The sequence below is a fragment of the Prionailurus bengalensis genome, chromosome B3, assembly GCF_016509475.1.
Source record: "Prionailurus bengalensis isolate Pbe53 chromosome B3, Fcat_Pben_1.1_paternal_pri, whole genome shotgun sequence".
NCBI lineage: Eukaryota > Metazoa > Chordata > Mammalia > Carnivora > Felidae > Prionailurus > Prionailurus bengalensis.
In genome coordinates, this window is record NC_057355.1 from 59,838,410 (window position 1) to 59,860,870 (window position 22,461).

General features: G+C 46.4%; 1 protein-coding gene across 6 annotated transcripts in view; it reads left to right on the top strand.

The window, feature by feature from the left end:
* Positions 1-22,461, top strand: part of FRMD5 (FERM domain containing 5) — a 335,210-nt gene that overhangs the window by 274,117 nt on the left and 38,632 nt on the right. For all 6 annotated transcript variants that reach the window (XM_043555561.1, XM_043555556.1, XM_043555560.1 and 3 more), the window contains exons 2-4: positions 12,832-12,936; positions 17,528-17,570; positions 17,799-17,877. In XM_043555561.1, the coding sequence (XP_043411496.1) occupies positions 12,832-12,936; positions 17,528-17,570; positions 17,799-17,877 (227 nt within the window). The remainder of the gene's footprint in view (positions 1-12,831; positions 12,937-17,527; positions 17,571-17,798; positions 17,878-22,461) is intronic.

The following is a 22,461-nucleotide window of genomic DNA, read 5'->3' on the forward strand; positions in this document are numbered from 1 at the left end:
GACCTGTGACAAGTGATGGGGCAGGTATCCAATCCTGTGTTATTAATTACTCATTGGTCTAAGGTGCTGGAGCCCAAAGAAGATCCTGTGGCACCTTAGCCAAGTGTCAGGAAATATTTTTTTTTTCAACGTTTATTTATTTTTGGGACAGAGAGAGACAGAGCATGAACGGGGGAGGGGCAGAGAGAGAGGGAGACACAGAATCGGAAACAGGCTCCAGGCTCTGAGCCATCAGCCCAGAGCCCGACGCGGGGCTCGAACTCCCGGACCGCGAGATCGTGACCTGGCTGAAGTCGGACGCTTAACCGACTGCGCCACCCATACGCCCCGGAAATATTTTAGAAAGACAGGAAAACATCAGAAAAACTGTAAGGGAATGAGGAAATTCCTAGAGACATGTGGAATTTGCCATAGGAAGGCATTTGATAATTTCCAGAGGTTAAAAACACCTTAAATCTTATTCCACATGAGGCCAGAAGCACGTAAATGTTTTCCAACATCAACTCCCTAAAAAGAACTTGGCTATGACATTCACATCAATATAATTAAGCAGATGTGGTGATTAGTCTTTCCCCAGTCTTGAACTTTTAATTCCCTTCCCTTTTCCCTGGCAAGGACCCAGCTAGAGACCTTCCTGGAAGCAGACCCGTGTTTTCTTTTCTAATGACTGTGTGGAGGTGGCCTAAACAGTTATTTTGGAGCTGGACTGTACTGTAGGCACCTTTCTGGTGCCCAGTGGCATTGAGGTTGGGAGTCCCTTGGCCCACTCAGGTACAGCCCATGGAGTTAGAATCAGAAAACTAGACAGAAGGTAATATCTGGAAGGCCAATCCTGCAGAGAATTTCTAGGGTTAAGTGAGACTCTACTTTGAACAGGGACTCCATCTCCAGGAACAGTCTCACCCCAACATGGTCCTTCTCTGTTCTTTTCTACCCAGATCTCAGCAGGTACTGTGGGTTGACCCAGGAGGGAGGAGCTATCAACCTAGTCGTATCATGTAGTAGTTAACCAACAAACACTTCCTGAGGATCACATGCAAGGCACTGATCTGTGCACCATGAGCACAAATACTGGATCCCACATGTCCATCTCTCCTGGTAATGGAGAGGAATGTGGACCTGAAGATGCGAGGGGCGGTGGTAGGACAGGTCAGTGTACAGGGAGTGAGTGCCATGAAATTAGAGGAAAGAAGATGGCTTTGTCCAGGTCACCTTTTCATGTCCTTAAACCCCATACCTCTGCAACCCTGGGAATGCTCAAGCAGTGCCTGGCCCAGGGGGAGCCCTCAATAGATATATATTGAACAGAGTGTTTGTCCTGATGGCTTGTCATCCATTGTTTGGCCTTCAAATTACAAATATTCAGCTTGCAGCAGATGTGCAAGATTTTTTCAGTAGTGACATCTCAACCGATGTTGCTGTGCAGCCCTCAGGGGACCCTTTGTCTAAGTATTGGTGGCCTGGCTGTGCAGAGGCACAGAGATGACAGGGAGGTGCCAGAGGCCTTGGAGTTGCTGCTGGGCTCAAGGATCTTGCCTCCCCTGCCCTCAGCCCTACTCTCCAGGCCAAAAAACTGCTGAAGGAGCAGTAACACTTCCAGAAGACCTACCTCCTCTGCTTGTTTTCTCCATCACACTGCAAGGCCTGGACCATGGTTCTACCTGATGCCCTGGGGTCCAGTCATACCCCAGTGCATGTTAGCAGATACATGTCCAAGCCCAAGAATTACTTATAGACCAAAAGGCACCTGTTGCTGTTCAGCCACTAAAGTATTACATCTGGGAGAACCCTCAGGAAACTAAGTTTATGGACCCAAGGGCACTTGCCTCAAGGTCCACCCTTAGCTTTTACTTAGCCCAGGTTCAGAGGCTCTGCCTCTGAGTGAACTTAGGACAGGACAGGATGAGGCTGGAAGGGAACTTTGTCAGCCCATTCCCATCTCTGCCAATCCCGATCCCTTCCTTATTGGACAGTTGAAGAGTTCATCTTACATGCAGGGCTGTGCAAATAAAATAGCCAGATGGTCACCCCTAAGGCCCTGGCATGTAGAAATTCAGGGGCCCCACTGCCACTTTGGTTGTAGTCTAGGAAACAGCAGGCTAGGAGAGGAGAGGGAGGGAGAGTCTCAGGATCCATTCTGAGAAGACTGTGCAACAGCTCTCACTGTGTGAGGCCAGAGCTGTGCACTGGATGATCTAACAGGATTTTCCCATCACTCACAGTGGAAAATAAAATGACCAGACTCATTGCAAGATAATAGTTTCACACAGTGGCCTTCACTGTCTCAGGCCTGCTTCAGGCAGTTTCTGGAATTGAATGAATTCTGTTTAGTTACTCTTTCCATTTACTGAGCAACAGCCTTGAGTTTTTTTAATTAATTAAACTAGTAATAAATGTGTTAAACCTCTACCTTCTAAAGCTATGTGATTAGCCTTTTTTGTGAAACTTTTTTTTTATCCTCATTTAAGAGAAGATGGACCTGGAATGTCATTACTCTGGCCAACTGATAACAGAATCAGAGAAGTGGGGCACAATAAGGGGATGTGGGATCATTTACACAGAGGGAAACTAAGGCTCAGAGAGAGAAATGACTTGCCCAAGAATTTGCCTTTCCTTTCTCCCATCACTTCCCCCCTGCCCCAAACTCCCTGATCAATGCTGAACACAGAAGACTTGCCTCCTTGGCATGGAATAGCAACTTCAGGGCACATTTTCTATACCCCCTCATTTCCCCACCCATCATGGAGGGCCAGCTGGATCCTCTCCTGGGAGAGAGGAAGAAGGCTGGTCATGGCAGCCAAGATGCAAATCTGACTGGGAAACCAGAGGAGCACAGGAACAGAGGGAAGGCAGCAGCATAGGTCTGGGACAGCTCCCAGCCCACCTCATAGAGACCCTAGAGGCCAGGAGGAGAAATGTTCTGAAACAGACTCCCTGCCAATGACAGTAGGAAAGGGGCTTATTCTCTGAATTAGGTTTGAGGATAACTGCCAGCTTTAATTTGCGATGATCTAGTTCATGGCAAAAGTGCAGTGAGTTTTGAGCTACTTAGCCATTGAAAGTACATGGTAATTGGGGACTTGAACTTTGTAGGCAGAATTGGGCAACTGACTGCTGTCATGAAAGGCAGAATTTGAAAACCTGGCAGGAAGGAGCTGAGTTCTCTGTAGCATTTAACCTGTAAGCCTAATGCTCTCAAGTTGCTACTGTTGGTATGTGATGCCATGAGGGCTGAATACAGGTGTGAAATGGGCTGCCAGAGCTGGGCCATGATAGAGTTCAAATATCTCCTTTTCCTCCCTCATCCCTGCAGTCTTTGCTCCCAGAGCTGCTTGGGACCAACAGGTAGGTGCTAGAGAGGGCTTGATCTTGTCCACTGATACCCAACCCACAGCCCCAAGTGGCATCACCTGGGAACATGTTAGAAATGTACATTATCAGGCTGCACTCCAGACCCATGTAACCAGCAGCTCTAGGAGAGCAGCCCAGCATTATGTTTTAACGACCCTCCGTGCAATCCTGATGCAGGCTTAGGTTTGAGAACTGCTAGTTTAGAGCATGGTATGGTTCTGAAATTGTTGTTTATTTAAAAAAAAATTTTTTTAGTATTTTATTTTTGAGAGAGACAGAGTGCGAGTGGGGGAAGGGCAGAGAGAGAGAGGGACACACAGAATCTGAAACAGGCTCCAGGCTCTGAGATGTCAGCATAGAGACTGACGTGGGGCCTGAGCTTGGGAACGATGAGATCATGACCTAGGCCGAAGTTGGACGCTCAACCGACTGAGCCACCCAGGCGCCCCTGAATTTGTTGTTTATTAAGGAAACTCTAGTTTTACATGAGCTAGCCATCTACTTCCTACTTTGCCCCCTCATCCCCCTCTGCCATGGGGACAGCCACTGTTAGGAGAATTGAGGTTTGTTGTGTTGCTTTCCCAGCCCTCAGCACTTGTACAGTAAACCATCTCTTTGCCATCTATTTGGCCCCTGGCCCCAGCTATCTCCTCCCCCCGAGATGCCCAGTTGTGTTGTTCCAATGAGGTTGTTTCCACTCGGTGCTGGGAAGGAAGACACTCCTAGATGCGGCTCTGTGCCATCAGTGAGACCACAGACCAAGAGTTAGGCCCTGGAACCCTACCTCAGAGTTCTCACTGCCATGATGAGGGATCTTTCAAGGGAGGCCCTGGCTGTCCTTCTCAGGAGAGGTATGAGCCTGCCCTGTCTGTCCTAGCTGGAAAAGTCAGTGGCTAGGAGTGGCTAAGTGAGCTCTGGGGAACTCGGGACTCCAGTCAGAGAGCTATGGGCTCTACCTGTCCAACCCTCCCCCTTTACATGCCCACAGATGGGGCAGTCACATGAGGATTCCAAGGGGAAAAGTCTGACACAGCAGTTAGCTCCCCTAGCTTTAATGCCAGAGAGAACCAGTTAGTTTTTTGAGATAGAGGCTCTGGGTTAATTTAATGAAATATATTTTGCCAAATGTTTTCTCTTTTTGTTCTAATTAATGGCCAGGCATTAAAAGGTACAGTGGCTATTGGAATTATGTCGTATCTTATCCCCCACCTCACTCAGCTCCTCCTTCCCGAGTGTTAGGAACACATCAACAGCATGACCTAAGCTCTGCCTTTGTCTCCATGGCACTGAGTAGAAACTGCCAGGCCCCTGAGGAATTTGGGTTGATAGCATATATTTGATATTTTCTACTCTTCTTCTGACCTAGTCTTGGTAAAAGGGCCTTGGGGTATGGAGAAAATGCAAATCCATGCTTTGAGAGTCCTGTGGTACAGATTTCCTAAATGGTGGCCATCCTCATAAGCTAGGGGACACTGCCCAGGTGGATGTATAGCCAGAACCCACCCGAACGTTCTCATCCAGGGAAGGCTGGCTTCTGTTGCATGAGTGCAGTGTATCATTGCTGAGGCTTTGTCACATTCAAGCCCTCTCGGCCTAAAGAAAGGAGAGGTCACAGGAAGCGGAGGAATTTGGTAGGAAAAATACACAGAGTTTTTATGTAAATTATGTCTCTTGTTTTAAGCCTCCCAATAATCCTTTGAGAGATGCAGTATTAACCTTGTTTTATAGATAAAGAAACAAAAGTTTAGACAGATTAGGGGACAGGTCTTGGTAAGGTCACAAGCTGAGAAGTGGCAGAGCAGGGCCTTGACTCCAAGCCTAGTGCTCATCCCCAGAGCCCTTCCCCTCTTTGCTCCCTTTGCCTCCATCTCAACTTCTAAGGAACATGACTGACCCATAGGATAATTGAAAGGGAGACTGCACCAAGATTCAGAAATCCTGGCCTCTTTCATTTATAGACTCCATCCAGCTCAGAATCCATCATGCTTGTTGGTACAGACAAATAAACAGTTTTCTGCTGAGAGGGAAATTGAAGGAATTGCTACAGGGTTAGGAGAATCAGTTAGATTGCTGAGCTTGCCATATTTCTTCTGACCCTGGCCACCCAGGCCACTCCCTACAACCCCAGAGATGCCCAGATTTGCCAAACAGCATGTGCATTTGCCCTTTGCAAAAGAGAGGGAGTGCGGACATAATAAATGAGTTGTTTGTTAAACTGTCTTTAGGGTTGGAAGCAACCCTTTGGGGTCTGTCTGCCCCAAAATGCTGGGCTTTCTTTACAAGTTATCTGAAGCAACGTTTTATGAGAGGCATAGTTGTACGAGGGTGTGTGTGTGTGTGTAAGAGAGAAGTACAAAGTACAAAAATACAAAATACTGAGCTTTTTTCTAACAAGCCTGGCTGAGGTTTCAGTAATTCTGCAGCTGTGACATGACTAGTCCACTGAGATATTCAGCACTGGCTGGAAAAATACAACCAAAATTTATTCAATCGATAGCAAGAAACATTGATGCCTCTAAGAGTCACATTACTGTAAGAGTGGTCTCACTGTGGGAAAGGCAGATGAATTCGCTTTTCTTCAGGCCCAGCTCAGAGTTTTTTTCCTTTCCAGGAACTTCACTGGGCACAAGGAACCCACAGAGACATGAGGATGCCTTGACTCATGAAGCATCATCATTGATGATGATAAGTCTAGCCCTCTTGTTAGTCCTGCACTTACAAACTGTACAACAGCAGGTTTTGAAGGTTCTGCTCAGAGGGTCTTAATTGATCTTGTTGAGTCTGGTTTGGCCATCTGTGCTGACAGAGTCATTCCCATGACATTTGCTTGCATACAGTGACCTCCATGCTCCAGACTGAATGTGTTTTCCCCACCCCGTGTGCGTGTCCTCTGCTTACCCTACCATGTGGCGATGAGTGAAGCCAGTATTCTGACCCAAGCAAGGACAGCCAACAGGGCTCCCCGAGGCACCATGCCTGGGATCTGAACCTACAGCTATCTGTTGGCATTGTAAAAATCACCCTGACTCCCTCAGTTTGCATGTGGAATGTGGGGGAGGTGGTATTGAGGCAGGAAGTTTATTAAGAATGTTTATTAAGAATTAAGTGAGGTCAGTGGCTGCAGGAGTCAGGATGAGCACTTGTTCTCTCCTTTTGAACTCTGATTTCCTCCACTTGGGGTCTGGCCTCTCCCCTAGGAGCCACATGGACACATGGCTCCCCTGGCCACATGGCTCCTGACACTCCAATATGGATGCTTACTGTTTTCGTGGGCCCCATCCCTCCTGGCCTAACTGCCGAGTTCTGGAGTCTGTCTCCTCTGAGAATAAGGTGCTGAAAGCATGCCCAAGTGGGGCTCACTGCTGGCTCTGCTGCATTGGGGGCAACCTGCTGCAAAGAAGGTATGGCTGCATTTCTCCCTGGAATGAGCTCCTCCATCTTCTTCCAGAGTGAGCTTGGCTGCTTTTCTAGCTGCAGCCTCAGCAGATCCTGGACAGATTTTGTTGGTTTACGACTAAGGAAGAAAAGTGGGCTCCAGAGCCAGGAGCTCAGCAGGGGTTCCTTCCCTTCAAAGAAAATGTAAATTAGAGTAGAAGATGCTGAGGTTAAGAAATCTGGGGCCCTGCTGTTAGCACTTGGACCCCTTATCCTCCCTCCAGCAGAAAGCTGGACTGGGTGTAATGTGTGAACACAAGGGCAGGACTGTACCCCAGTAATTGGTTCACACTTTTTGGCTCAGTTTATTCATGCCGTGGCCCTGAGAAGATGAGCTGATGTGGCTGTTCCTTTGTGACGTTAAAGTGCAGTACACATCATCTGCCCCCGAACCTGGCAGACCTCGACACACACATGCCTTCAGAGGACACTGATAAAGAAAGCAGTCTTTCTTTGGCCTACAAGAAATTTAAATATAAAGTTAAGCTAGAACAGAGGCTGCAATGCCATCCAATCCCTGCTGCCTCACCCTTCCCTGTCACTTCCCTAAAGACCAAGTGCAGCTGTTACCCACTCCTCTAGGCACCCCTTTCCTTGGCGTGGCCTCTCGACACCCCTGGGTTCTTGTGGTTTTGGACCGCATGTGCCCACTGCCTACTCCTCTCCATCTCACCTCTGCCTTCTCTACAGGCCCATGAAACCATGGCCAGCTCTTGTTTAATAGCACGTGGTCCAGGGTCTGAGTTATGATCGCTCTTGCTCTCTTCAAGACTCAAGACTCACATAGCTCATACTTAAAATCTCCCTGCCTTACAAGTAGGCCGATTCAATGAGGTGAGGCCTAATGGCGGGGGTGGGGGGGCGTTCTACATGTCAGCTGCTCTGATCCGGGTGCACTATGCCAGAGTCCCTGGGATTGACCACATGATGGGTTAAAATAAAGATGCTCTCAGGGTGTCTGGGTGGCTCAGTCAGTTGAGTGTCTGACTTGATTTTGACTCAGGTCATGGTTCCAGGGTTGTGGTCTCAAGCCCTGCATTGGGCTCCACTCTGAGTGTGAAGCCTGCTTGGCATTCTTTCTCTCTCTCTCTCTCTCTCTGCCCCTCTCCCCTGCTCATGCTTTCTCTCTCAAATAAATTAAAAAATGAAAAAAATTTTAATAAAAAAATAAAGCTGCTCTCCTGTCCAAACTTATGGATTATGAGTCAGAAAAGGCAATTAACCTTGAATAGTTTAGGTCACTGGCCCACTGCATGCTGCCTCAGTCTCTTCCCTAAAGAATAGAGAGTAAAAGCCAGGCACTCCAGGAAAGAGCAAGAATATGAATTCTCCCAACCTCAGAGTTGCAGGATGATTCTAAGGGATTCATCAATCATTCCACACACCATTCAGAGAGCGTAAATGGGTTGCGTGTATATGCGCTATTATTTTCAAGTACTGCTAGTATTATTTTCAAATAGGTACTATTGTGGCTTACAAAATACAAATTTATTTTTTAAATGGATGCTGAGTAAGTTATTTTAACCCAATAATATCTTTGGGAAGAGAATAACCTCAGAGGTTTAGCAGGATTTGGGTGCTCTACCTCAGCTCACATGTCCTGAAGATAAACTTCCTCAGGCTTGGAGCCCTGACTTTGTGACTAAACAGTAATCACCTGTCAACGCAAGTGCCTGTTTCTCCAGCTTAATCAATGGCACAACAGTAAGCACACAATACACAGTTTAGCTTGTAGCGTCAGGGCCACTGCAGGCAAAGGGAAAAGAAGACAGAACTCACTGGACTTTGCCATCTCATCAAAAGAGAAGACTTGGCTGCCACAGAATATTCCAGAAAGCCCCAGACCTAGTGCAGGGTGATCAAAAAGAGAGCATTCTTGGGGCGCCTGGGTGGCGCAGTCGGTTAAGCGTCCGACTTCAGCCAGGTCACGATCTCGCGGTCCGTGAGTTCGAGCCCCGCGTCGGGCTCTGGGCTGATGGCTCGGAGCCTGGAGCCTGTTTCCGATTCTGTGTCTCCCTCTCTCTCTGCCCCTCCCCCGTTCATGCTCTGTCTCGCTCTGTCCCAAAAATAAATAAAAACGTTAAAAAAAAAATTTTTTTAAAAAAAGAGAGCATTCTAGGAAACAGCTGGCTGGCATCTGAAAGTACAAGGCCAGAAAGTTTAAAATTCTTAAACTTGCCCCTGCCAATGGCTTATTGTAGGGAGCCCACCATGGTGGTTCAGCTGAATGTGACTCTCTACCCAAAGGCTACATCAGGCCACTCTGCCAGCCACTGGTGTGAGTGCTCCAAGAGAGGGGCAGGTTGCAACCCTTGGTGAAAGATGCCCCAGCAGTGCTCTGAGTTGATTCTGCCTTTGTGTTTCTGCTGGGAATTGAACTTCATGGAATTCTGCCATAACAAGGAACTCTGTTCCATTCCCCTAACCTCCTACCCTCCGGCCTTGGAGAAACAGCAAAGGAAGATGATTTTCTTCATTAGTCGTCATAAGAGCTTTATAGCTCAAACCCATGCATCTATGACTGGTAAATGGGAACCTGAAAGAATTCTGACTTCATGGCCAGGAGTAGGGGTCTCACCAGATGCTGGAAAATAACAAGAGCAAGATCCTTTTCTCTGGAGATAAGGGAGGTATACTAGGATTTCTTTTTCATAATTATCTGATGAGAAAAGCTATTCTTGCCTTTTTTGTTGTTTTTTTTCCTGTGAAGTGGAGAACTCTGAGTTTGGATCTATTGAATTTAAAGTTCTTGCCACCTAAGGTCCCTACCAGTGTATTCAAGCTGCCAACTCATAAGAACCAGTTGTTTTCATGGAAGACATGATTCTTGTTAAAAGTTCTTGTGATTTGGGGCGCCTGGGTGGTTCAATTGGTTGAGTGTCTGACTCTTGGTTTTGGCTCAGGTCATGATCCAAGGGTCGTGGGATTGAGCCCTGCATTGGGCTCTGTGCTAAGCATGGAACCCACTTGGGATTCTCTCTCTCCCTCTCTCTCTCTCTCTCTCTATCTCTCTATCCCTCTGCCCCTTTCCCCCTGCTTGCACATATTCTTTCTCTCTTGTAAATAAATAAATTAATTAATAATAAATACTTTATAAAAAATATTTAAAAGTTCTTTTGATTTCTATCACACAAGCACATTTTCCCCATGGCTGCCCCAGGCCCCTGCTAATATGGTTGCTGTACAGATGGAAGTGAACTCCTTTAGCCACTAAAACTCACCTGAGCTGACCACCAGGAAGTAGCCATTTGGTGCAAAGTAAAATGTGTGGAGAAAAATAATCACAATATACCACTGTTTCTTAATATTCCATTTCAATTGCTCTGAGAGAGATAATAGTACAGGACATGCCACTTGGGATAGAGTTAAACATATTTCCTCTCCTCCCAGAAGAATTTTAGGAAAGAGTTTAAGCTCTCCCCACACTCTGGTGTGTAAATGAGGAAATCATTGGCAGCCCTTGCCCCAAAAGACTGTTGTTGATAGAGTCTTTTGAAAGACCTGGTTTGTAGCGCACCACCCAAAGATCCCAGCATGATTCATAAGTCTGCCTTGAGAGTAGCTCTTTTTGGTGAGAAATCAAAGGGTGTAAGAATCAGGGTGGCTGCCTTGGGACTGTGTTAGGAAGGAGTGCAGGGCCAGCAGAAAAGGTGGGGAGATGCCCACCTGGTACAGCCTTCCTTTGTTGAGATGTCCACTCTCTCTTCCTTCCAATCCTACAAGGATAAGCTTCTTAAGATATTTGCTGAGAGAACTGATCTCCTGCCCTACTTCTCCTGGAAAGTATAGGATGAGCCAGCGGAAGGGGAAGAGGTGAGAAGTAAACATTGCGTGGAGGTCATAAAGGTCTGCCCTTTCTTGGAGCAGTACTGGGCCCTTTGGCCTTTACACAGGTGAGATACTTTGGATCTTATAAGACGACCTTGGTTTTGGATGCAAAATGAGACACGGTCCCACCAGAGGCCACCGTCTGAGCTGAGCTGCAGAGACCCCTGGGGATAGGCCTAGAGACTGCCATCCTGCAGAGCTGCAGATATTCTGACATTTTTCCACAAGTCATTCTGCTCCCAGCTCATCCCGGATACTGAGGCATGTCCCTGAAGGAGAAGTTAAAGGTTTAGAAATGGCCTAATTTCCTCACGTTTTGTGAAAAATTTAGCCAACCCCCTACCTTCTAGTCCTTCAGTCATTAGCTTATTTAGTGAATAATTGTTGAGGACCTCGCCACCAGCTAGGTTCTGGGGGACAGCTCCTGCCTTCATGAAAATGACAGCCTAGAAAGGGAGCAGATAATAAACAAGTAAATCAATAAGATGATTACAGATTGTTGTAAGTCCCATGAAGGGAATAAACAGGATAAATGAGATGGTAACTGAGAGAGGCCCTTCTGTAGGGGAAAGACCTCTCTAGAGAAAGGACATTAGAGCTGAAACCTCAAGGAGGGAAGGAATAACCATTGGAAGAGCTGCAGTCCAGGCAGAGAGCATATGGAGACACGGGGAAAATCCTTGGAGCATCAGGAAGAAAGGCCGTGGCCAGAGAGCAGTGAGAAGAAGGATTTGGGAGGAGTTCACAGGAGGTAAGAGCTAGGGTGTATAGGGCCTGTGGTCAGAGTTTAGGTTTTATTCTGAGAGCAATGGGAAGCCACTGACTGTGTTAAGCAAGAGTGGCAACCTGATTAAAGATCACTGTGTACTCACTGCCTCGTTGTTTGTAATAGCAGATTAGAAACAAATTCCATTGATATGGGGCCGGGTCAAATACATGTAGGTTCATCCCAGTGGTCTGCAGCAGTTAAAGACTATGAGGCAGGTCTGTATGTACTGCCAGAGAAAGATTCACAGGATACCCTAAGAAGCAAAAAAACAAGAAATAGAATACAGCATAAAATATACTGCCACTATATTTTTGAAAGTGATTATATATATATATATATATATATATATATATATGTGTGTGTGTGTGTGTGTGTGTGTGTATATATATAGATATGTGTGTATATATATATATATATGTGTGTGTGTATATATATATATATATATATATATATATATATATATAGGCTTGCCTGTGTATAAAAGTGTAAAATCCTACATTAAGTATACACAAGGAGAGGCACCTGGGTGGCTCAGTCAGTTGAGTGTCCAACTTTGGCTCAGGTCATGATCTCATGGCTCATGGGTTGACGACCCACATCAGGCTCTGTGCTGATAGCTCACAGCCTGGAGCCTGCTTCACATTCTGTCTCTCCTTCTCTCTCTGCCACTGCTCTGCTTGCACTCTCTTTCTGTCTCTCTCTCTCTCTCAAAAATATTTTTTAAAAAGGATATACAAGGAGCTGGTAAGGAGCAACACAAGGAGTTGCTTCTGGGGAGGGAAACTGAGACACAGGGTGGACGGGAGGCCTACTCTTCACCGTGTCTCCTTTTGTATGTTTGAATATATTGGTATGCCTTTGTTACATATTCAGCAAAAAAAGGTAGCTTGTCTAAATCACAATCACTGTGCTGTGTGGAGAGAGCACATTGAGAGATGGTGGTGGCTTGACCATGAAGTTGGTAATAGGATGGAGAGAAGTGGGTGGATTCAAGATCTACTTTAGAGGCAGGGCCAGCTGGACTCTGTGTATTCCACACTGACTTTCCCTGCTCCCACTTGTTCAGGAAAGCTTTGTGCATTGAGATTGGAACTGGGCTTCCCTGACTCTCCTCTGACTTCTGTGACACCTTTGTGGAAGGAAGAGCTCTTTGGCTCCTTCTAGGTGCTAAGAGCTTCAGAACTCTAGAGACTATCTAACACATCACAATATGGAGGACATCATTACAGACACATGCCCTTTTCACATCCTCATCCAACTTGTAGATGATTTTTTTAAGTAATCTCTAGGCCCAACATAGGGCTTGAACTCTTGATCCTGAGATCAAAAATCGGATGCTCTACCAACTGAGCCAGCCAGGTGCCCCTAGATGATCTTTAATGACAATCAAAACACAGTTACACTGAAGAAGCACTATCGTTTCTCAATGGAGCTTGCTTTCTTTGCAGAGAGATGCCAAAGGCCAGTACCTGTTTGACCTTCTTTGCCACCACCTGAACCTTCTTGAGAAAGACTATTTTGGGATCCGCTTTGTGGACCCAGATAAGCAGCGGGTAAGTCAATATTCAAAGCACAAATGGAGGAGAGGATTTGTCAGTAGGCTGAGTCCTTGAACTGCCACTCATACTCATGATTTTAGCCTCAAGAGTCAGGGACCAACCGGGCCCTGCAGTTGGGTGTCATCTCTTCAGATCACCGTATTAGATATGGAAGCTCACCTAGTGTGGCCTGTTGTTTCACAGATGCTGAAATGGCAGCCCAGAGGGTTGAAGTGATTTGCCCAGTTGTCCAGTTGGAGGCAGAGCAGCTGGGCTGGGTCATGATCTTGGAGCATAGGTCACAGGCTGAGCCTCTCCTGCCTGCTTTCTAGTAAACGAGCTGAACCACCCTGTTCCAGTTAGGAAGGGTCTCACCTAAAGTGCCACGCCAATCTAGTGGGGGCAGAACAGAAAGATAACTGAACTGACATGGGCCTTCCAACGCCTTGCAAACACTGTAGTACTCATTCTGATGCACACAACATATGTGGCTCTATAGACACAGGGCACATTCCAGACAGATAGGAAAGCAAGTCCATTACCCCCAGGCCCCAGCCTCCCTCTCCACCTTCACCTCCCCTGACCTGTTTCCTCCAACACCATCCTCTCTTTATAGAGCCTTCACCTGTACAGTCCCCCTGCCTGGAACTTTTCTTCTCCCTGGCCTCACGCCTCCATACTCCATGCTTTTCTTCTGGCTAATTCCTCACATGTAATGTCTCAGCTTAGACTCTCACTTCTTCTTCACTTCCTCACTTCTTCCCCACTTCTTCCAGGGATTCTTCCCTAATCAACACTCCGAACGAGGGGCCATTCCTGTGTGCCCCCATGTGCCCTGTACTACCCCTGTTGTAGCATTTACACCATGCTGTGGCTGCCTGTTTGAAAACCTGTGTTCCCTGCAAAAATGTAAATCCCATGAGTGTGTGGGCTTGCTCTATATCCCATAGAACTAGCAGAGGGCCTAGAATGTAGTGGATATTCAGTAAATATTTGCCAAAGGAATGATGAGTGTGTGGGTTAATGGTTTATAATGCCAAAATTTTCCCCTCCACTCGCCCAGATGTTCCACTAGCAGAAACTTGCAGCTCCTCTAACTTCTCTTCATCAGCCCTTTCATTTCTGTGGGCATATAGTCTCCGGCACCCCCTCGAAGTGGGAAAGTATGCAGAAGCATCACCCTTTGCTATGCCCCTGCCCACCCCCTATTCATGAGTCCACTGATTTTCTTCACAGTTCCAAACATGGGCTCCATCTCTGTTGTCACAAGGGCCTTGGAACCCCAGAAGACACAGCCCCCCAGCAGTACCCAGGACCTCAGATAACGAATGAATGGATCCGCCCCTCCTCATGCCAGAGTCAAGTGCTGTTTTGTTCTTTGATGCTCTGAGCCACTGTGTCTCCAGGTCACATTTAGAATTTTATACTGGACACATTAGCTTAAGGAAAGAATCCAAAGGACTGTATTCCTTTCCTTCAACAAGTCCTGCCCTCTTGACTGACATATTTTGGTCCTCCTGGCTCTGCAGAATTTTGAGCAGTGTCAAGGTCAGCCCCTCTCCATATAAAGGCTCTACTGTCTTGACCTAAATACTGTCCTTAGCTCTGGGCCATAGTATAAGACCCCAAAAGTGCCATGACACCAGGATGCTACATGTCCTCACATGCTGTACGTGTCCATTCACTATATAATAATGGGCTGTTTTTACAAGGGGTTTTCTTGTTGTTGTTTTGTTTTTGTTCTTGTTTTTGTTTTTTTGGTCTGAGCTGTTTCTCCTTAAGAAGGAAAGCCGGTTACCCCAAGTTCTCTTTGTCTCCCAAAGAGAACAGCTTATGAAGAAAAGAGGACAAAGTGTACCATGTTCATTATTTTCTAGTTAGGTCAGAATGTACTTGAGACATATAAGAGAGTATATGGAGGTAAATAAAGATCAAAAGCAGGAGGAGACAGAAATATGAAGAAATGGGGGAGAGGAGAAATTAACATGTATGGAGTGGCAACTGTGTGCAGGGCTCTGCACTAGGTCTTTCAGCCGATGTTACTGGGCACCGAGTTGTATCAGGCACTGAGCTAAGAGCTTCACATATGTTCTTTAATCCTTAACACAGATGAGATGAGTATCCACAATTCAGATATCCATTCTCTGAATGAGTAAATAAAATCTTAGGTTAAGTAACTTGCCCAAAGCAGATGGCAATGCCAGTCTCCATCTCAGAGCTGTCTGATGCCAGAGTCTGTGTGGTTTCTAAGGCTCCATGCTGAATTCATCATACCTGATAGTTTCTGAAGTTGTGTGATGGCTCAGGGGTTAAGGCTTGAGAGAGTGCTTGAGAGTTGTGTGAAAATTATCATTCTAGATCTACTGACTCATGGTAGAGACAGAGCAGGTAAGCTCCCCGCTCTCTTAGGGTGTGAGGTCCTAAAATAAACCTCCTACCCTGGGGCAGCAGAACCCAAGCTCACATTCACCCCATCACTGCTTGCTCTGCATGGGTCCCCATGGGGGTCTGGGGATTCTCCTGGTCCCCCCTGGAGGAGATGCCCTCACTCCCCCTTTTCCCTATTTCTGGCTGAGGCCCAGGGCCCCAGCCTGCTTTCAGCCTCTCCTTTCAAGGTGGAGGTACCCTTTCAAGCCTCCAGAGCCTGCAGATTGTGCCACACTGTCCCAATGACCCAAATACAGACGGAAACTCCCCTCTGAACTTTCTTTTCTCTTCTCCTGACCCTTGCTCCCAGCCTCATGTTATCTATCAGTTTGCCAGTAATTCTGGGACCCAGATTTAGCCAGACTGCTACAGAAGGTAACTGTAACCATCACCATATTTTTGGAACCCTGGTTTTTCTGATTTCTCTATCAGACTGTCAAAAGCTCTTGGACAAGCTGTGAGGGCTTTCCCCTCCCTTCCCACCCCTCTCCTGTCCCCTCCTCCTGCCTCTCCTTTCTGGATCCCTCACTGCAGTGCTGACCAAAGTCCTCCTCAGCTCTTGCCAAGAGGAATAGACTTTTTGTTATTCAGCTCCACCTGCCTTCTGCTGAGAGTGCATCTCATAGCCTTTCCTTGTAGTTTCTGTCTTCCTTTGTTTCTTTATTTTAATCTATCAGTCAGGTGCCTGGGGGCATTCTGTTTACTGAGCCCCAGACACTTGCTGTGTTCTTCTTGCCGTACACAATTCTGATGTGCTCCGATCAGACGGGCCTCCTCTGCCTTCATAGGCTCAGCCTGGAACCCCAGTTGTTTCCATGCAATTTCATCTCTTGCCTTTGCTTCCCTGTGAAGCCGAGCCGCGGTGGGCCTTGTAATGTGAGAAGGACCTCTTAACCACATTGAGTGGCTATAATGAGTTGCCAGCCTCGTGGGAACTCAGATCAGAGGAAGCAAGAGAGCAGAATGTCAGCCCAGATTATCCATGTGGAGCTGACGGAAGAACTGGCTCTTAGTGGGTCCATTAACTGCATGACCCACAGCCCAGCCCAGAAGGTAAGAGCTGGGAATTGCAGGAGGCCAGGATGCTGTCTGCATGGCCCTGGCTGCTTTCCTGCCAGAGGGAGGACTCTGCCAAGATGTTACACTAAATGGAAGTAGCCAGAAGAGAGGAAGATGTGGACGGGCTTCCATTGTCTGTTTGACGGCTATCCATTGAACACTATCCTAGGCATCGGTGGATGACATAGTTTTCTGCCTTCCCAGAGCTTAAGGCTAGTGGTTTTAGTCTACTTCCAGATAATCAAATCCCACTTAACAGCAGTCATAGCTCTCTGCAAACTGTCAAGTTTCCTGATTAGCATAAAAGCAACAAGCATCCATAATGCATTGTGTGAAGCATCTATATAGAACTGGGAAATAGATACAGAATGGTCTCACTGCTTCCTTCCTGCAAATGTAAGTTCCATGGGAAAAAAATGTATTTCTACTATATCCTTCCTCTATGAAAATCCAAGGGAAATACAGTACTATCCTACACATTGGTTGTGGTTCGTTATCTTATGAGACTGAGACTTTAAACATCCCTGATGCCAAGGAATCCTGAGTATGTACGCTGTAACACAAGGGCTGGCAAGATGTTGCTCAAACAAAGATGGAGTATACACCAGCCATCCCTGCCTTCTCACCATGTATGAAATTCCACCTGTTAATACTTTCTAGAGCCATGACCAGTAGCCTCTGTCCCTACTGCCCACCCACCTCTGCCAAAAAATAGCTGGCACACAACATAAACACACACAACCCACTGAAGTCAGCATTTCCCTGTCCAAGCCAGGTGGGGTTTTGTCCCCATTACACATACGTGCATTCACTTGTGCCTACTGCTGTGCCAGAAATATGGCTCAGAGCTTTGGCACCCTGCTTTGGAAGGCAGCATTGCCGGGGAGGCCCAGAAATGGCATCTGAAGCTGGAACTCTTCCCCCTTCACAGCTGCTTCCATGGGGAACTTACTTCAGAAAACCCTTTCACTCTCTACTCTCCAAGCCTACATGTCACAAGCTTTTGTGCTGCTTTCACCCTGGGCTACAATCCGTCCAGTCACTGAAATTGGGTAAAACAAGTTGTAGTTGACACTGCTTCTCTCATTAGTGTTTTCTTCTTCTGTGTTCTCTGTTTCAGCATTGGTTGGAGTTCACAAAGTCTGTGGTGAAGCAATTGAGATGTAAGTATTCATGAGAAGATGGGAAGCCTCACCCCTGGGGAGGGTGGGACAAAACCTCCCACTGATAGTAAGTCTTGGTGACTATCCACTGTTCTGACTGTGAGCTGGCCCTAAATATGTGAAGATCCTCTTAGGATGGTTCAGAAGGCTGTGCATCCCTGTGGGGAGGGAAGTCCAGTCATCCTCTGGGGAGGGTGTTTCCTAATGGGCACATCTTTGTCTCTGCAGCGCAGCCTCCGTTCACCATGTGTTTCCGCGTGAAATTTTACCCTGCAGATCCTGCTGCGCTGAAAGAAGAAATAACCAGGTAAGGCTGAACTTCCCTCAGCCACTCAGACCTGTTGGGGAGGATAGGAAAGAGGCACTGAAACCTCTTAGATCCTCTATTTTGGAAGCTTCTAACTCTTATGAACAAGGAATCTTCCTAAATATAACCTTACCTCTTCTGTATTTCATTTCCACATGCTTTCTTTACTCACCCCCCTCAGTAGAACTGGAATGGAGTGAGCTTCTTTTCTTCAACAAGTGTGTATACTTCATTTTAAACTAGTCATCTACAGGGGCGCCTGGGTGGCTCAATCAGTTAAGTATCTGACTCTTGATATCAGCTCGCGTCATGATCTCACAGTTCATGGGATCGAGTCTCGCATCAGGCTCCGCACTGACAGCACAGAAACTTCTTGGGATTCTCTCTCTCCCTCTTTCTCTCTGCCCTTCCCCTGCTTGCTTGCTCTCTCTCTCTCTCTCACAAAATAAATAAAAATAAACTTAAAAAAAAAAAGAAACTAGTCATCAACAAAGGGATCTGGAGTAACTATTTAATCAAAAGCATTTTTTTTTCTTTTACCAAGGATGTGGCCCCCATGGATGTTTTTCAAGAGGGCAGGTTGCTTTTTTAGGGGATTGAAATAGACTCCAGTGGCCTAATGTACTTGAGAAATGCCGAAGTAGGACACTGAAAAATAAGCTGGGAAATACTGAAGATTTTAAATCCAAGTGGATAAACCCCCAGTGTGCTAATGGATCAGGTCCGTGATAAACTCTTCATTGTGGGGATCATGCTCTGTGGCAGGCAGACAGCTGCATGGAATGAATCCTATCTCATCCAGCACCACTCGAGGATGAGAAAGAACTTTTGTGCCCACATTATCCTACAAGAGGGTCAATGAATAGGAGCTTCAGATCTTCACCAGGGTTTTGTGTATATGAGCCACATTCTCTCTGAAAGTCTTACATCCAAGATCCAGGAATGCTGTGTAACGAGGATCCTTAACTTTTATATGAGAAATATCTAATTTTGACATTAGCAAAATGTTGATGTTACCTTGTAGAGATTGGGGCCTGAGGTCAAGAGGTGATGCCAGGGAATCCTAGAACTGAGGAGACAGCTCTGCCAACTCTCCCTGCAATTCCCCAAACCTTGGACACCACAGAAATTTGGATGAGGCTGTTGCCAGTTATATAGACTCTGTCCTATAAGGCCTTGCGATCTACTTCCAGATCCTGAACTGCTTGGAGGAATTCCGAAGAAAGGAAAGAGGAGGGAAGAAGGGAGGAAGAAAGAATATGGACCTATGTTCACTTCCTGTTCCGAAGAGCGTGTCCCTAGTTTTGTATCAGATAAAAGGAGCTGAAGTTTCTCTGAGAAGGAAAACGAGGAAAGGGGGAGAGAAGAGGGCAAGAAACAGGACTAAGTAATACAAAGGAAGCACAGAAGTAGGACAGAGAGGAAAAGTGGCTTCTTCACATGGACCCCAGTGGAGGGTGGGGGGAGTCTTGCAGTGGAGTTGGAAGCATGAGGAATGTTGTTTGCTTTGGATGTTTGGGGCAGTGCGTACGCACCAACTTTGAAGCACTGGGGCCAGTGAAATGTGTAGTTAGAACCAAACCTCATACTCCTTACTGGGCACAGAAACTGCAGGTTTGGGGCACCTGGGTGTCTCGGTCAGTTAAGCGTCTGACCTTTGATTTTGGCTCAGGTCATGATCTCATGGTTTGTGAGATCAAGCCCCACATTGGGCTCCGTGTTGAGCATGGAGCCTGCTTGAGATACTCTCTCTTTCCCTCTGCCCCTCTCCCCCACTTACACTCTCTCTCTAAAATAAATTTGAAAGAAAAGAAGAGGAAAGAAGGGAGGAAGGAGGGAGAGATGGAAGGAAGGAAAGGAAGGAAGGAAGGAAGGAAGGAAGGAAGGAAGGAAGGAAGGAAGGAAGGAAGAGCGAGGAAGAAAGAAAGAAAAAAAGGAAGGAGGGAAGGAATGAACGAACTGCAAGTTTTGATTGTCCACGTGGAAGTGGACGTGGCTCTACTTTGCTTCTGAAAACCAAGCTCATCCACATGACAGGAGAAATCTTGTAGTTTTAGGCAGGAGAGTAAGGGTAGAACCCCTATGAATGACAACTTAAACAGAGAGGACTTTTGGCAAAGCACTAGCCTGCCCTGCTCAGGACCCCCAGAGGATTAACCTCACTCTGAGCCTGTCCCAGCCCCTCCCCACTCCCCCTGCTCCCTGCTTTCCTGCCAAAAGCGGTGATGGTGCCAGGGCCGACCCAGAAGTCCACACTCCCGTCCACATGTCTGGACAAATTTAACATGCCTTTCTTGAGAACCCAGCACCTTGCCTCCTAACACCACACATCAGGATCGTCTGGTTTCCACCTCACTAGACCAACAGGGGGGATGACAGGGATTATTCTAACAACTCAGTGAGCTGCCAGTAAGAACACAGCAGACACATGGCTTTCTGATTTGATTAAAGGACAAAAACACATGGTTATCTTGGCCCTTAGGAGGAGCTCTTAACACAATTTTCTAAGTCAAATGTTATTACATAATACTAATGTACAGACTCTCCTGCCCAAGAAGAAGCACAGACCTGGAAGCTCAGATCCTATTTCTGTCACTTCTTGGCTCTGTGGCCTTGGACATAAGATATTTAATCTGTCTGACCTTCAGACCCCTTATTTACAAAATGAGAAGAGTAACATCTACCACCTAGAATTGTTGGGAGAACTGACCACTACACTGGGATCTTGCACTTGGTAATACACCACCCCACCCCCCGCCCCCGCCAGCAAGGCTTACACTGAGCAGAGACTGCCAGATTGATTACATGGTCCATGCACCCCAAGGGCTCTGCATGGGACACGAGTACAATTAGTTCTGGCTTTTCTCCTTTGTTGATGTGAAAAAGGTACTTTTCTGATAATCCCTACTCCTCCTCTGTCCTTTTCCCCCACCAGCTAGAATCCTAACACTTAAGGAGCTAACTTTTGAGGATTCAGAGAGAAAGCCATCCCTGGTAATCAGTCATCCAAGTCCTCATGGTACAGCATGGGGACCAAGTCCAGGCCTCTCTCCAAGTCAGCCGACTTCAAAGGCACAGACAAAGGCACTGAAGCTCCCCTGCTTCCACATACATCTGTGCTGAGCATCCTTGACTGTTTTCCCCTTGCTCTCCACCTCACCAACCTTCCTTCCCTAGAATACATCTTTCAAGCATTGTTGGGGGTGTGAACCCCAGAATGCCTGGGCCTGATTTAGAGTCTTTGTGCCTCCTCTTCCCCAAGGCATCCTGTGGAGGCCTTGGAATTAGCCGCATCTTTCTCCTCATTCATGTCTCTGCTGATCTTGAGAAAGTGGGTACCTGCCCCAGCCTTACTAATTACCCATAATTCATTCCTGGCTTAAAGTCCTCCATGCCACCTTTCTGCCAAGCCAATTTAGCTGTCAGTGTATTTTTTCCTAGCGATATTGGTCCTAAATTTCAATGCCATCTCAGCTATTCCCATAAAGGCAGACTGAGAGGAGGGGATGAAATAGGAAGTAAAGAACTGTGCTTCAATTTATCTCTTGGACTCTTCCCAGATGATAAATTTAGTTGCCAAATCCTGATTAATCTCTTTTGTCATTTTGTAAAGTAATAAATAGATTTTCTTGTCTGAGCTAGAGACAAGGCAGAGAAAATGAGGATTAGGCACCAGATTTAGCGTTTAACAGGGACCGCAGGTGTATGAACTCTGGAAAGATCAAATAATAGAAAGAAACTGAGTGCAAATGGGGCCCCACCCTCTAAGGAAACAAAGCTGCCTGACATGTGTTTGAGCAGGTGCTCAAAAAAAAAAATGTTAATGGAATGAATGAATCTCTTCATGAATGGAGTTTATAGGTCATTTATTCCTTCAATGAATATCACTTGAGCCTAGCTTAGGCTAAGATGGACTGGCAAGCTTTTTCTATAAATAGTAAGTATTTTAGACATTGTGTACCATATGGTCTCTGTCATAACTGCTCGGTTCTGTCTTTGCAGTGTGAACACAGCCAGAGACGATACCTAAATGAATGAGTATGGCTGCGTTCCAATAAATTTTTTTTTGTTTTTTAAATTTTTATTTGTTTTTTTTGTTTTTTAAATTTTTATTTATTTTTTGAGGGGGGGAGGGACAGAGAGAAGGGGACAGAGGATCTGAAGCAGGCTCCATGCTGACAGTAGAGAGCCCTGTGCGGGACTCGAACTCATGACCTGAGCTAAAGTCAGATGCTTAACCGACTGAGTCATCCAGGTGCCCCTAAAATTTTGCCTTATTTCATTGGAAACTCTGGTGGCAGGCCATAGTTTGCTGACCCCAGACCAAGGAATCAAAAAGAACTGGGTATAAATTCTAGGTTGTTCTTTAACTAGCTGTGTGACCAAGCAAGCAACAGTCTCTGCAGTCAGTCAGTTTCTTCATCTATGAAGCACAATAAAAACAGTAGTCACCTCAGAGTCACTGTGAGGACTGCATGAGACAGTACGTGTTCAACAGTACAGTGTGGTGGTGCCTGGCTGGCTCAGTTGGTAGAATGTATGACTCCTGATCTCAGGGTTGTAAGTTTGAGGCCCATGTTGGAC